The 15,311-nt window shown below is 59.9% G+C and overlaps 1 protein-coding gene across 9 annotated transcripts in view; it reads right to left on the bottom strand.

Moving 5' to 3' along the window:
* Positions 1-91: 91 nt before the first annotated feature.
* The window catches only part of UBTF (upstream binding transcription factor), a 20,723-nt gene continuing 5,503 nt past the window's right edge, over positions 92-15,311 (bottom strand). The window contains exons 1-22 of one of the 9 annotated variants that reach the window (XM_027664878.1): positions 14,991-15,093; positions 13,411-13,545; positions 10,189-10,364; positions 9,832-9,915; positions 8,682-8,837; positions 7,891-7,955; positions 7,168-7,297; positions 6,560-6,670; positions 6,141-6,274; positions 5,620-5,761; positions 5,278-5,319; positions 4,382-4,495; positions 4,063-4,218; positions 3,476-3,631; positions 3,174-3,284; positions 2,999-3,087; positions 2,657-2,846; positions 2,355-2,402; positions 2,037-2,105; positions 1,503-1,649; positions 1,012-1,131; positions 499-612 (exon numbers count right to left, since the gene is read on the bottom strand). In XM_027664878.1, coding sequence (XP_027520679.1) covers positions 499-612; positions 1,012-1,131; positions 1,503-1,649; positions 2,037-2,105; positions 2,355-2,402; positions 2,657-2,846; positions 2,999-3,087; positions 3,174-3,284; positions 3,476-3,631; positions 4,063-4,218; positions 4,382-4,495; positions 5,278-5,319; positions 5,620-5,761; positions 6,141-6,274; positions 6,560-6,670; positions 7,168-7,297; positions 7,891-7,955; positions 8,682-8,837; positions 9,832-9,915; positions 10,189-10,364; positions 13,411-13,468 — 2,412 coding nt within the window. In that variant the 5' untranslated portion in view covers positions 13,469-13,545; positions 14,991-15,093. Of the gene's footprint in view, positions 613-1,011; positions 1,132-1,502; positions 1,650-2,036; positions 2,106-2,354; positions 2,403-2,656; positions 2,847-2,998; positions 3,088-3,173; positions 3,285-3,475; positions 3,632-4,062; positions 4,219-4,381; positions 4,496-5,277; positions 5,320-5,619; positions 5,762-6,140; positions 6,275-6,559; positions 6,671-7,167; positions 7,298-7,890; positions 7,956-8,681; positions 8,838-9,831; positions 9,916-10,188; positions 10,365-13,410; positions 13,546-14,264; positions 14,396-14,990; positions 15,094-15,311 lie in introns of those variants that run through there. The other 8 variants (XM_027664879.1, XM_027664880.1, XM_027664881.1 and 5 more) reach the window with 8 other exon arrangements.

Raw genomic sequence — 15,311 nt, 5'->3', positions numbered from 1 at the left:
GGGGGGATATTTTTTTTCTCCGTTTCTGGGTTTTTTAATAAAAAAAAAAAAGGTGTGTTGGGGGAGGGGGCGGCGCTGTGTTTGTTTCTGGTTTTGTTTTGTGTTTTTTTGTTTTCCTGTGTGTTTTTCTTCTCTTTCTATAAAGTCCGGAGCTGGTAGCGAGGGGGTGATGGGGGTAGGGATGCCCCCCTCCCCAAAAAGAATGAAATTCAAAAAAAAAATAAATCACTTCCCCTCGGGAGTAAAGCGGGGGGGAGGGATGGGGGGCCCCCTCCTTGCCCCCCAGCCTGGGGGGGGCAGCCCCCTGATCCCCCTCCGTAGTGTGAGCTTGGTGGAGGGGTCCCCCCGGCCCCTGTTCCTCGTGTTGGGGGTCCCACGGGGGGGCTGTGTCTCGCCCAGGGGGTCAGGAAGAAGCAGAGGAAGGATTTTAGGGGGCTGTCAGTGGGATTTGGGACCGAAACCGAGAAACCAAACGACGTTACAAAGAGCTTGGCCGGATCAGTTGGAGTCGGAGTCGGAGGAGTCCCCCGAGGAGGAGGAGGAACTGCTGCTGCCCTCTGAGTCGTTGTCATCCTCATCCTCATCATCCTCATCTTCGTCATCCTCATCGTTCTGGGAGGGTGATGGCAGAGAGGATGGGGGGGGTCAGGGCAAGGTTTACCCATCGCCACCCCCTTGCCCTCCCCGCTGCAGCACAGGGGGGTCCCCACAGAGCGCGGGGGTGCAACCCCATCCCTCCCACTGCTGTCCCCCAGGGACTTGGGGGGGTGAAGGAGGAGGGACGCCGGGCAGGAGTCAGGAGTGTGTTTGCAAGGGCTCAGCTCAGGGATGCCGGGCGGGGGGGGACGTGCCGGAGCAGCGCGCGGGGGTCCTGCCCTCACCTCTGCCACTGCCTCGCTACACGATCCGAGGGAGGGTACCCGACCCGCCTCGTGCCTCAGTTTCCCCCCTCTAAAGCCAGGGAAGGAAGAGGCGTGAGCTGAGACCAGCGAGGGGGTGGAAACACCTCACCTGTCCGGTGGCGAGCACAAGGCACGGACACGGTTTCTGGCCCCAGCGCCATCCAGCATACTCTGATTTCAGTTGCACCGGTGTAAAGCTTTGACTCTGGTGACTTACTCGGCATTCACACTGGCGCAAACGGAGCCGAGACCAGACTCAGTATCTCCACCAGGAAAAAGACAGGAGATTTTTCTCTGCTCACTGGGGGCTCTGCACATCCCCCCCGCACCTCTACGTCCCGAGGCTGCTCCTGACTACGCCCCGCGGCTGCTCCTCGCGCCCTCCCCGGGAACACGGGGGGGGATCCCATTCCCCTTTGCCTCCCTGTGTCCCCCCCTGCTTCCCGGGAGCTGCTCTGCCATGGTTCTATCTGAGCCTGGCTGCGGATGCCCCCCGGCCCCGGATGAGGGTGAGGGGGGCAGAGTGGATGCAATGGGAACGTTGGAGGGCCCCGGTGGCCCTGCTGCCCTCCCCGCGCCCTCCCCGTGCCGCAGCCTCACCTCGTCCCCGTCCTCACTCTCCTCCTCGCTGCTGGACTCTGAGGAGTCGCCGCCTTCCTCCGACGAGTCGCCGTTGTCGTCGTCGTCATCCTCGTCTTCATCGTCGTCTTCCTCCTCCTCTTCCTCCTCGTCGTCATCCTCTGACTCCTGTGAGAGGGGGTTGATGTGGGTGAGTGCCCCAGGACACCCAAACCCATGGGTGCAGCACCCACCCCATCCTTGGCCATCAACCTTTGGGTTCCTCCATCCACTGAGCAGGATCAGGTGACTCCCCACCCCACACCTTGATGGAGGCCTTTCCCCATTTATGCCGCAAATGGCCCCAAAAAGGCTCCCTGAGCGGGTGCCAGGGACAAAATCCATCCTGAATGGGTAGTAAGCGAGGATTTGGGGAGGGCCCGTGGTTTATGGTCTCGAGGAGAGGGCAGGTAGCTGGAAGCACCAGGGATGCCTTGAACAAGCAGTGTGGGTCCCCACAGACACGTTCCCCAGGGAGGGGGCATCGAGTGTCCCCATGTGGCTGTCGTGACTCACCGACTTGGACTGCATCGTTGGCTTCATTTTGGGGTTGGGACCCCGGATCTTCCCTATGCTCTTGCGTTTCTGCAGCGAGGGGGGACAAAACAAAACCATTTAGGGCTCAAGCTCTGCTCCTTCCCAGTGCCCAGCCCAGAGAAAATCCCACTGCGGAGCTGCCACAGGGGTGAATCCCCCCTGGAGGGGTTCTCAGAATGTGACACATCCAAACCTCACCCAGGGCTGACCCCAGCATGGCCCCAGGCCCTTGGGACACCGAGTACACCCCCAAACCCCCAGGACAACACCCCCCAACAGTGCCACACAGATACTCACGTTGGAAATGTGTTCCTTGTAGGCAGCCCGCTCCTGGGGCGAGAGGCTCTGCAGGGACAAGACACAGTAAGGGATGGGCAGACACCAAATGGAATGGGGGATGGAGCAGGGAAGGGCTCTAGCACAGGGCACACCCTCCTCATATATATACATTTTTATCCTTTTAAGTTACAAAATGTCAAAAAAGGGCCTGGAGATGGTGGTTCCCGTCAGGAAGGGTTTGAGCAGAGACCATGCCAAGCATCATCCCCAAAACCAATGGATCCCAGAGCCCGCCACCAGGCATCAGGCCCAGCACTCACCTTGAGCCAGATGTCGAGGTGCACCTTGTACTGTTTCTGCTGCTCCTCTGCCAGTTTTTTGTAGTGGTCCTTCTGGCCCTGGGAGATGCGCTGCCAGCGGCTGCCGATCTCCACCATCCGCTCCTTCAGCGGGAGGTGGTTCAGCTCCCCGTTGGACAGCAGCTCCTGGGAGAACTTCTGGTAACCGTTCCTGCAGGGGTGAGCACGGGGATTGGATTGGGATGAACAGCCCAGGCGTCCATAATCCCCCTCCACCCAGCCCACCCTCCCTCCTCTTGCAGCTGCTCCAGGCTCATCCCACCAGCACAGCCAGACCCAGCTTTCTGGATCCCGGGTACTCACATGGGGGGTTTCTTCGGCTCTCCCTGGAATTTCATTTTCTTGGCAGAGTTGGTGGAGCACGGAGGGGCCCGCATCTCACTCAGCTCCCTCTGAGCCAGAGGAGAGAGAGGGGTCAGGGAGAGGGGCAGCACCAGCCACTGGACACAGTGAGGGGCAGGACAGGGCAGGGACCCACCTCGTATCGCTTCTGATCCTCCGCCGCTTTCTTGATCCACATCAGCTTCTCCTTCTTCTCCATGTTGTTCCAAGTGGCCTCCATGGCCTTCAGCGCTTTGCCCCGGTCGTTCTGTACCACGGAACCACCACGATGCATTAGATGCACTCAAAATTCCCAGGACACTCCACCTCGTTACCCCGCCTTCCCCACAGCTCCCAACCCAAACCCAGGTGTGAAAGCCAGGGAGAAGGTACATGGGAATTCCTGCTGGTGGGAGTGATGATCCCAACCTCCAGCTACTTTCCCAGCCCACTCCTCACCTTAAAACGAGCCAGGTAGTCCCCGATGACGCTCTGTTGCCAGATCTCCTCAGCTGTTTTGGGAGACTCGGGCAGTTTCCCGCGCTCCTCTTTATCTGAGCCATGTTTCTTCTCTGACTGCGCCTTCATCGCCGCCTCCCGCGCTTTGTACTTGGCCTGGGAGGGGGGCACAGCAGGGGTGAAGGTGGGCACAGCAGGGGTGAAGGTGGGCACAGCCCCCAAACACCAGAAGGACGATGCAGCTCCCCCCAGCACTGTTCCCACGGTAGCACCGACAGCCCCCACCACACCCAGTGCTGTCTCCGGACTCCCCCCCACCAGGAAAACCACAAAGCCTTAAAACTGAGGCTCAAGGATGCTCTGAGGTTTCTTAAGCTGGTGGGTTTTGACCCCCCAAGTGATGAGAGGGAGGGGGCACAGCTGGCAGTGCCCATTGGTGCTGACACCAGTGCCTGGGTGATGCTGTGTTGCTCTGGGGGATAATCACGCCCCTTGGAGCAGGACAAGGACAGGAGCATCCCTGGAGATGCCCAGGGGAGCAGTGGAGATGGGGATAGGGGAGGAGGAGGGTCAGGGATGGTACCAACCTTCTTCTTCTCTGAGAGGTCGTTCCACATTCGGGCCAGGAGCCGGGTCAGCTCGCTCTCCGACAGCTCCGGCCGCTCCTCCTGCAGCTGCTTCCGCTTCTCCTCCGAGAAGATGAACATGGCAGAGATGGGTCGTTTGGGCTTCTCGGAGCTGGCCTGAGGGGGGGACACGGGGCCGTGAGGGGGTTGAGCCCATGGAGGGACCAAAGAATCCAGGAATGAAGCCCTCAAAGCACCCCCCCCCCCCGAGATGCCACAACCCCACCCCACCCCACACGTCTGGCACGCGCTGCCCCATCCCTCCCAGTGCTGCTCCCACCTTGCCGGTCTCCGGGGAGGATTTTTTGGATGCGGGACTCGTCGCCCCTTTCCGGTTGCCGCCCAGCATCTTCTCCTCGCCCAGCACCCGCTGCTGCTCCTCCTCGGGCAGGCTCTGGGTGGCACAGGGGGAGTGACATTGTTAGGACAGCCCAACGCTAATGAGGCCTTGAGGCAATCAGGGAATAGGGGCACTGGGGAAAGGGAATTAACGCTGGTCCCAGACAGGACCAGCATCAGGCACTGCACGTGTACAGGCTGGGGGTCCCTATGCTGTCAGCTCCTTGCCACTCAACATCCCTCTCCCCCAGCTCTGTCCCCTTCCTGGTTCAGCCTCATCTGCTGTTTCTTGGTGAAAGCAGGGGGGCAGGTGCCCAGATCCAGGCACACCTCTGGGTTTTCCACCCCCTCCCTCTGCAGCCGCAGCCGGGGCCGCGTCACATCCGCCCAGGGGACGGGGACGATACTGGGGTGGCCTCGGTGTGGCTCCCCCGCCTACGCCCCAGCAAGGGAAGGAAGTGAGAGGCTTTGCAGCCACAGCCACTGAGCACTCCTCTCCTCCAGCTCCAGCTCTCTGCTCACCCCAGCTCCCCTCCTGAACTGGGTGGCACAGCACCCTCTCCTCCAGCTCCAGCCCTCTGCTCACCCTGCCTCCCCTTCCAGCGCCCCCCACCTCCCAGTGCCCAACTGGAAGTCACTGGGTTGGGCATTAGGATGATGAAAGGTCAAGACTATGTGCAACCATCTGCACAGCACCCATGGGCAAGTCCAGCCACGTTCTGGAGGAGCAGAGGGCAGCCCCCCACTTGACCCATCATAGCCCCTGGGCAGGGTTTTCTCCCCTTCCAGATTTGGGACCTCCAGCACCCGCTGGCCGAGCACTCCCACACCACTCACCTCCAGGAAGCGGAGCAGCTCGATCTCATAGTCTTTCTTTTTCTGGAAGGAGACGTGGGGTTACATAGAGATCCCTCACCTCATCCCTGCCTCCTGCAGCCCCCAACCCAGCCTCAATCCCTTGGGAATCTCATGCTCCACCAGACCCACACATGGACTGGGAGATGGGATCAAAGAAGGTGACCAAGGACCTCGGGGGGAATCGGTGGTGCAGACAAGAACAGGGACTGAGGAAGGGTGAGGAGCGTGTTTCCAGGGAGATCTGTAGCCCCAGCTCTCCCATGCTATTGCTCCCTCCCCATACCTGCCTGTCCTCCTACCTGTCCATCCTTGGCCACTCACCTGGTCACACTTTTTGTGGTATGCATCCTTTTCCTTCTGGGAGAGCAGCTTCCACTGCTGGCTGCACAGCACCATCCGTTCGGTGCTGGGCACATCTTTCATGTTGGCCATCAGCTCTGCACAGTACAGGGAGTAGCTATTCCTGAAAAACCCACGGAGGGACCCAGCATTAGGGACAACCTGCCCCTGCAGGCTGGAAAAACCCTCTAAGATCACTGATGTGACCAATCAACTAACGCTGCCAAGCCCAGCACTAAACCATGTCCCTAAGTGCCACATCCACATTCTTCCAGGGATGGCAACTCTACCACTCCCCCGAGCAGCCTGCTCCAATGCCTGACCACCCTTTCCACAAAGACATTTGTCCTGAAATGCCATCTAAAGGTCCCGTGCCTGTGGCCCCCGAAATGATTTGGGCTCCTCAAGCCAAGCAGAGCCCCATTTCCCTCATCAGCAAGAACCAGTGTCCGCAGAGGCGGCGCAGAGCTGGACACCACGGCGTGGAGAGGGACAGCACTCACGGAGGTGGCTTTGTGGGTCGTCCGTCAAACTTGTCCTTGAGCTGCCGCTCGGCCTTGGTGAGGGTGGAGCGGGTGATTCCCTCCTCGCTGATGTTCAGCTCCGGGTGCTTCTGGATGTAGTCCCGCATGATCTCCTGCGGAGGATGGAGAGCGGTCAGAGGGGCTGCCATCCCCGCCTGCCCGGGGGCCGGAGGAGGAGGAGAGAGAAGCCAACCATTGCCCTAGTCCTCTCCCTGGGGCTGCTGCTCCCTTCCTCGCACATGGCTGGAGGAGGCAGGGCTCAGACTGACTAGGGACCTGCCAGGACCTGCCTGAATCCCCACGCTGGCTATCGGGAGAGGCTGGCTGTGTGTGGCCACATTGACTTGGAGTGAATGTTGGGGCGAGTGTGGAGGGGACGGGGTGAGGCTGCTCCCTACCTCGTACTCCTTCCGCTGTTCCAGGGCCTTATGAATCCATTTCAGCCTCTTTTTATCCGAGAGTTGAGACCACTGCTTGCCCAGCGACTCTTTCACCTCCTTCGTGGTGGCCTGAAAACCCAAAGCCAGAGGTGAGGGCAGAGGGGTAAAATCCAAAATCGAAAAAAAAAAGAAAAAAAAAAGAAAAAAAAAAAAAAAAGAGGAATAAAAAAATATGAAAAAAATGACAAAAAATAGCGTGGCCTGGTGGGGCCTGACGGCGCCCGCCGTGGGGCCGTGGGGGGCTGCGAGCCGAGCTCACGGCCGGGGAAGGGGGTGCGTGGGAGTGGGGGGCATGGCCAGAGGTGGATGTTTGTGCTGGAATTCCTTCCTGCCCTGACTCAGGCTGTGGTCACCCCTTCCTGGCAAAAAGTGTTGGAGGGGCTGTACCCCCGAGCCTCTTCCAGATGTGCAGAGCCCCTTCTTACCTCTGTCCAGGCTGCTGGGAGCTTCCTGTGGTGTCCTCCAGCCCGTCCCCAACTAAAATGCTTCTCTCCCTTCCCCCTCCTTTCCCCCAGCAGCGGGTCCAGGACCCCCCAACACTCACACTCGCACTCACTCCCACCCACCGTACTCACATCTGGACGCACTTTCAAGTAGATCTTCTTCTCGTGGTTGTACCACAGCTGCTGGGGGGTCTTGGGTTTTTCGGGGACGTCGGATTTCTTGGCGTTCTGGATGAGATCCGGGTGGTCTTCCCTTTACCAGGCAGGGAGGTGGGGAAGGGAGAGCATCAGGGAGGTGGCAGGGGGAAGGAGAGCACCCCTAAACCTCCCTGCTAAGGGGCGACTGTCACTGCAGGGCTGAGCTTCCATGGGCTCAGGTACTGCGGGGTCCCCAGAAAGAGCAGGAGGGGCTGAGGAGAGATTTGAGTCTGTCCCTCCTTGGGGAGCATGAGCTACGTACACCCCCAGGCTCAGCTGCATCGCTGGAGCAGCAGCAGCAAACACCAGGATCCACTTGGATCACAGCCACCACATTAAAAGGGAAGGATCTTGAGGATCAGGGTGGTAACTTCAGCTTTTATCAGTGCTGGTGGCAGGGTTCCTGTCCCCCCCTTGCAGACCCTGACCCCCAGAGCATGGCTGCTCCTCTGCTCTCCCCCTCATCCAGTCTCCCAGCCAGAGGGATGCTCTCAGACACCATTTCCTTGCTCTTTTTTTTTCTGCATTCCTTCTTCCCTTCAAGCCAAAATGCTCATCAGGGATTCCCCTGTGAGCTACACGCAGGAGAGGAGACTGGATCTGCCTGGAGGGGCCCAGGGAAATGGGGGGGGGGGGCTGCCTGCTCACCTGAACCTCGCCAGGTTCCTCTCAAACTCCTGCTTCTCTCGCTGGAAGTCCTGGATGTATTTCATCTGGGGACACAAAGCCACCAGGGAGGTGGAGAGGGATGTCAGCACTGGGGAATGGGCAGGAAGATACATCCCTGTTGACCTGGCTGGGCATTCCACCACCCCCAAAGGGTCTTGAAGGCTCCCCAGCCCAGGGAATGATCCTGCAGCTCCCAGCAGAGGGTTTCCAGCCTGCCCAGGGATTCAGCAGCAGGGTATCTCCCCTCTTCCTGCATCCCAGCAGCCCTGGGAAAGAGGGCACAGCAGGACTTTGTGCCTGGATTTTTCCTGGACACCCCAAAGTGAGAGTTGGGGCCTTCAAAACACCTGCCCAGGCTCTGGCACCTCCAGATGGGTAGATCTCTGCTCCCAGCATCTCCCAGAGCCTGTCCCTCCATGCCCTGGTCAGACAGGGCGGCACAGCAGGGTGTGTGCCTTAACCCCAGCCTTAAACACAGATCCACCCAACGGCAAAGCCACCATCCAGGTCCGTCGGGAAAAGACGGACCGACGGACAGACCCAGCCAGCCTCCACCCCACAGACCCTGGGAACCAGGACAGGAAAAGCCAAGGAAGCCTTACAGGTCTGACAGGACTAAACGAACACCTCGTTTCTCCCGTCGAGAGCCGGATTAAGCCCTCGCCAGGCAGAGGTTTGAGCTCTGCTGGTTTTACTGGGAGGGCTGGGCAGAACCCAGCATGCAGAGGCACATAGTGGGAAGGGGCTTGCTGACTACCCCCCAGCAATACCTTTTTCTTCTCGGGAAGCTCCTTGTATTTCTTGGACAGGATCTTGGTGAGATCCAGGTTGCTCATTTCGGGGTGAAGCTTGGCGTACTTGGCCCGCTTCTCCATGAAGAAGCGGAAATAGGGAGTCAGGGGCTTCTTGGGGAAGTCGGGGTGTTTCTGGGGAGACAGCAGAGTGGACACTGGGTATGGAGCCAGGCACAGCCAAACCCAGCGGCTCCCCCAGTCCTGGGGGGACCTGCCTCCATCCAGCCCTGCTGATGATCCAGCTCCCTGACATGGGAACTGCAGGCAATGAGGGGGAAACCACTGGGAACAAGGGCTCCACCAGGAACTACAGTATCCCAGGAGCAGCTTCTGGCCACCCAGAGTTGTCAGCACAGAGCGAGAGGGGAAACTGAAGCAGGAGGAGGAGAGGGGACCCAACTCCCAGGGATGGAGCATCAGCTGCCCTGGGGCCACCTGGGGGAAAACATCACCCCTCTCAACCTGATGGGTCAGGAATAGGATGGCAGCTTCCATGAAGAAGCAGAAACAGGGAGTCAGGGGCTTCTTGGGAGATAGCAAAGTGGACACTGAGCACAGAGCCAGCCACCAGCTCCCCCAGTACTGGGGGGACCTGTCTCCATCCACCCCTGATGATGATCCAGCTCCCTGACACGGGAGGGGGAAACCACTGGGAAAAAGCGCTCCACCAGGAACTACAGTATCCCAGGGCTGGGAATCTCAGGAGCAGCCTCCAGCCATCCAGAGCAAGAGGGGAAACTGAGGCAGGAGGAGCAGATGGGACTCAATTCCCAGGGATGGAGCATCAGCTGCCCTGGGGCCGCCCGGTCGAGAGCACCACCCTTCCCAACCCAGCGGGCCAGGAATAGGACGGCAGCTTCCCGGCCCCCCTGGAGCTAAACTTGGCTGCAGGCTGCCAGCAATACAGCTGCCCATATTAAATGTACCCGGGACTTGGCCCGGGCCCAGCGCCCGCGGCCTCCGGAGCCTTGGGCAGACGGACGCCGGGATTATGGGCAGTGAGGAGCCTGCAGGGGCTCCAGTGGTGGAGCCACACGGATCTGAGGTGCCACAGGGCTGACAGCCCCCTGTCCCAGGGAAGAGGGACATTGCCCTTTAGGGACTGAGCCTAATTCCTGCCCAATACCTTGAGCTTTTTGCCTTTGTAAGGGTTCTTCACATGTTCTTCAGCATCCATAATGAGCTCCGTGAGGGTCCGGAACTTCCTCACCTGTGCGGGAATGAAGGGACACAGATGTGAATGGGGGACAGGGCAGATCCCTGGCATGGCAGAAACTCACCGGGTTTTATAATGCCACCCCAAAAACGACCCTTCCCAGTCCCTCCCAGGGGGTCACAATGCTGATGGCAGTGGATGGTGTCGGCACCAACAGCCGAGGGCTCCGGGAACTGAACCTGAATGATTCCCACAGCCCTGGGGGGTCATCAGGACACTCACTCCCTGTCACAAAGCCCGGATGGAGCCCCAAGCAGTGTCAGTTACCTCGTTAGAGATCTCCATCCACTTCATTTTGCACATCTCCCCCGAGAAGTCCTTGAAAGCCACTTTTTCCCAGTCCAGGTGGGACTCGGTGGTTTTGAACTTGCTCCCGTCGTTGGAGGGCAGGTTATTCTTCATGCACTCCAGGAGGGTCAGCATGTCCTCCTGCGACCAGCGGTCTGAGCAGCAGAGAGACAGGATCAGCAGCAGCCAGGGGCAGGCAGCTTCCCTTCCCTTTCCTTCCATTTGCTTCCTTTCCCTTCCCTTCCCGGCAGGATACCGGGACTACAGCTCCCGGCGTTCCGCTCCGGACCGCACGCCAGGACACGTAATCTCCACATGCTGCCTCTCGAGATTAAAGATCAAAGGGACGTGGCTGTTTCCATCACCCTCGAGCAACTCTCTACCGGGCCAAAACAATCCGGGCAAAGCGAGAAATTCCACTCGGTGCAAACCAGAGAGACTCGCTCATCCCAGAAAACCATCAGATAAGGGGTGGCTCTGCTGCACGGGAGCAGAGGGCTATTTCCTACGCCCTGCGGAGCGAGATGGGAGCGATGAGCTCTCCGGCCAAGGAGGAAACAGGGAAACCCACTTTCTAAGTGGAAAAGATGTGTCTGGAGCAACGGGAAAACCCCAGCGCTGCTTTTCCTGCACCTCGGAGAGCTTTGCCATCACCTGGGCCCAGCTCCATGGTGACCTCTGCCAAGGTCAAAGCTCCCACACCACAAAGTGAGGGCGGGCAGAGCCCAGCACAGCCCCCCCCCGTCTCACAGGGGGTCTCTGACAGCGCAGGGGTGGTGGTTATGTCACCCCAACATCCCCCAAAATGCCAGGAGGAGCACCCCCAGCTCCCACAGGGACAAGCCACTGGGATGGTGGGATGGGCACACGGCAAAGCCGGAGGGCCTGGAGCAGCCATGAGGCCAGGACACACAGTAGCACCATGCTGGGACAGGCAGCAGGCAGGATATCCCAGCCCTGAATGCCTCACCCAGCCCCAACCTTGGGGCTGGCTTCCTTGCCAGGGGAATTCCTGACTGCTCTGAGTTTCCACGCCAGCTGGGGAGCACAACCCCGGGTGCTCTGCAAACATGGGTGGCTCTGGGAATGCAGCGGGGCCCTGGGAGCGGAAGGAGAGGTCCCTGGGGATGTGGGGATGGGCTGGAGGAGGAGCAGAGCCCCAAGCCGCTCGCCCACACGGTCCCTGGCTGCCTCATCCCGGGATGGGCACTTGAGCCCTGGGGCTCCCCTGGTGTGGGACTGGCATTCCCCTGGTGTGGGACTGGCATTCCCTGCCCCACATCACTGATGGGTGAAGACCGGGAGATTTGGAGCTGCCTACAGGACATGGAGCATCCCAGTGAGATGGGGACAGTGGGACACAAGAGCATCTTTGAGATGGGGACAGTGGGACACAGAGCATCCCAAAGAGGTGGGGACAGCACAGCAGGTCATGGATTTGAGTGGAGCACTGCTCCCTCCATCCTCAGGAATGAAACCAAGCTCCCAGAAATACCCAGCTGCAGACATTCCTCCAGCTGCAGCTCTCCCTCTGCTCAGACTCAATATGCAGGAAAACCACCTCCATGTCCTGCCCCTGTAGGGGTCTGGTGAAGAGTAACCCCCCACCCCATATCCCAAATCCAAGCGAGGGATGTTACAGGACATGCAGGACCTGCAGCTGGTGCAGGGAGCACAGCCAGGACCTGATCTCCCATCCCAATTTCCCTCCTGGACCTGCCAGGTTGTGGGGGGTCAAGGCAGAGAACAGTTTGGGATCTGGCTGGTCCTTTTAGTGATCTCATCAGGGATTAATTAGAGGGGGAAGATGGAAAGAGTCCCCTGGAAAGCAGGGAGACCAGTGGCTTGGCATGTGTCTCCATATTCCCAACTTCATCCCAAAACATTATGAAGAGGGAAACGAGATGGGAAACCCACAGTGCTGGATGGGGATCAGAGTTGGGGTGGGCACCAATGCAGCCCCAAATTCTCTCTTCCTGTTTTTCCCATCCATTTTCCAGCTCCCCCCAGGCAAGGACCAATGAGGCAGAACAGGGCTGGGAAGTTGGTGCTGACTTTACTTGCAGAAATCAGGAGGAATTACCGAAAGCAGCATGGCCACAAAAATCCAGAGGGGAGGGAGAAGTGGACAAGATCCCTCCAAACCTGCTCTCATCAAGCCCCGTGCCTCAGTTTCCCCCTTCCGACGCAGAAACACCCGGAGACCTTCGGCCCTGCGTGAACCCCCCACCAGCAGACAGCCAGAATAACCACATCCCACAGGAATACATAAAAAACAGCGGAAACATCCCAAAACCCTCACTGGCAACAGAGTGGGACAACAGAGACCCCACACTCAGCCCCCCATCCCTCTGTTCTCCCTCCCTCAGGCTAGGGTTTGTCAAAAAACACTGGAATTGCAGAGTTCACCCACCAGGATGAATGGGGTTGTCTGTGCCCTGGGACCAATTTATCCTGGCTCTCCTGGCACCGGCCGGGCCGGGTCTATATTAGGAAAGCTGCCCCGGTGTAATTAAATCCATCTAAAGTCCCGGAGAAGGACACGTGCTCCGGCCGGGTTCGCTCGAGGCAACAACCCGACTGCGGCATGGGAGGAAAATCGGGGGGACCCGTGGGACGGAGGGGCTGGACCCCACTTGGGAGCCTTTGGGGGACCCAGGGAGTTTTTGGGGGGGTGAGGTAGCAGAGCCCTGCAAGCTGCCCTGAATAAACATCCTTCTTTTTTCCGTTGTTTTCCTGCCCCTTTTCCAATAAAAGCTGAAGCTCTGATGTCATCCCGGGGTCTGGAAGCCGGAGGCCCAAGGTAATGGCTCGGCTTTTAATGCAGCCCAGATGTGAGGGGGGAAGGCAGCACCTCTGTGCCAGGCCCCTCTTTCCCAAACCCCCACAAAACTCTGGTGCCCAAAAAGAGCACCCCAATGCCAGTGCATTGGAGCGTGCATCCGTGTGCTCACACACGTGTGTGCGCGTGTTCCCTGCGGCAGAGAGGGATCGGGAGGGGCAGATCCTCCCCCCTCCCTGATCTGCTGGCAGTTGGGATCACAGATCCTCCATCCCTCCTCCTCCTCCATGCCTCCTCCTCCTCCTCCATCCATCAGGGAAAAGGGGCGCCCGGAGGTTTTTTTATTATTATTTTTGAACATGGCAGTGATATTCCCGTGGGAATGCCAGCGTGCTTGGGGGGGCTGCGGGGGGGCTCACCTTGGTTTTTGGGAGCTGTCATTTCCAAGTCTGCAGGGCACTCGGCTTCGCCGTTCATCCTCCACCTGCCTGTGCCCAGCACGGTCCCGCCGGCTCCCTCCTTGCCCGCTTCCCAAAATCACTCCCCGCTCGGCTCTGCAAGGAAAAGGAGACCCCTGCTAGGCATCCACCCCCACAACGGGGGAGGCCCCCGACTCCTGATGGGGAGTGGGGGGAACCTGACTCAGGCATCCATCCGTTCCCCCCACGCCGAGATGAATGAGGTGCTGGGATCCCCCCTGTGCATCCCTGAGAGGTTTGGGGGGGATAAAGAGGGGGTGCAGGATCCCAGAAATCCAGGAGGGGTATCCTGAATGGTGGCGTGACCCCCACACTGGTGGGGGGATGAGAAAAGGGGTGTGTGGGCAGGGGAGAAGGGTTCAGGGGGGTGTCCCCAAGGTGGTGGGCAGGATCCATGGGGGATCCCCACAGATCCTATGGGAGAAAGGTTCAGGGGGGCTCCCTAAGGGGGGGTGGGATCCATAGACCCAAGGTCAGGGGGATCTGAGCCAACAGGCATCCCAAAGAGGGATCTCCCAAGGGAGTTCACTTCCCCCCACAAAATAGGGGTTTCAAAGGAAGGGGGACCACAGATCCAATAAAATCCTCCCTGGAGGGGGGGCATGCTTGGAGAGGGGTCTCCCAGATCCAAGGGAGGCGGGGGGGGAATATTTGGGGAGCTCTGGGAGGCTTAGAGGTCTCTCAAGGGGGGAGGACAAGCTGGGGGGGAAGGTATTTCAATGGAGAGGCTGTAGGGGAAGGATCCCCTCAGATCCCATTGGGGCAAATCTTACAGCTCCATGGGGAAGGATTACCCAGGGAAGGGAGGGGAGCAGGTGAGAGGCCTCAGTGGGGAGACCCCAAAGCATGGAAGAAGGATGGAAGCTTGGGGGGATCCCCATGAGGAGGGACCCAAAGGAGGGAATACCTGGAGGGCAGATCAGAAGCCTCAGAGGGGTCCCCCTGAGGACAGGCCGCAGGCCCGGGGGGAGCAGGCCCAGGCCTGGGGGGAACTGGGCCGGGGCAGGATCCCAGGGGGAATCCAGGCTTGTGGGGGGATCCCATGGGCAGGGGGGATCTGGGGGCTGCTGAGGGGAGACCAGGCCCTGTGTCTGAGGGAGAATCTCCTGGTGCTGGGGGGATGGCCCAGGGGTGCAGGACCCCCGGGCCCCAGGAGGGATTGGGGATCACCCTGGGAGGGATCAGCTCCCAGGAGACGGAATCTGGGATCACCCTGGGGGGGGTGCAGGCCCCACCAGGCCTGGGGGGGTGGGGGACCCCTGTGGAGGTCAGATCAGCCCCTGGGGGGGACAGATTTGGGACCACCTGAGGGAGATCAGCCTTGGGGGTGGTTGGGGGATCCCCTGGGGGTGGATGTGAGGGGGTGCAGATCCCACCAGCTCCTGGGGTGGGGATTGGGCATCACCCGGGGGTGGATGCGGGATCACCTCAGGGTGGAGGGGGACTGGCAGACCCCACCAGCTCCTGGAGTGGGACTGGGGATCACCCAGGGGTGGATGTGTGGGGGGGTGAAGACCCACCTGCACCTGCGGTGGATGTGGGATCACCTGGGGAATGGATGTGGGATCACCCTGGGGGGGGATGCGGGAGGGGTGCAGCCCCCACCTGCCCCCAGTATGGGACTGGGGATCACCAGCGGGTGGATGAGGGGGGGTTGGGATGGGGTATCACCCAGGGCTGGATAAACCCTTAGGGACGGGGTGGGGGGAATCGCTCCAGCCCTGGATCAACCCCCAGGGGGGCGGATCTAGGACCACCCCAGGGGCTGGCTGAAGGATCGCCGCGGGGGTGGGATCAAGCCCAACCCCCGGGGTGGGTGGGGTGCTGCAGCGTGAAACCGG

This window comes from Corapipo altera, unplaced genomic scaffold (assembly GCF_003945725.1).
Source record: "Corapipo altera isolate COAL_440 unplaced genomic scaffold, ASM394572v1 142, whole genome shotgun sequence".
Classification (NCBI taxonomy): domain Eukaryota; kingdom Metazoa; phylum Chordata; class Aves; order Passeriformes; family Pipridae; genus Corapipo; species Corapipo altera.
The sequence above is the reverse complement of the archived record's forward strand: the minus strand, read 5'-3'. Positions and strand labels throughout refer to the sequence as shown.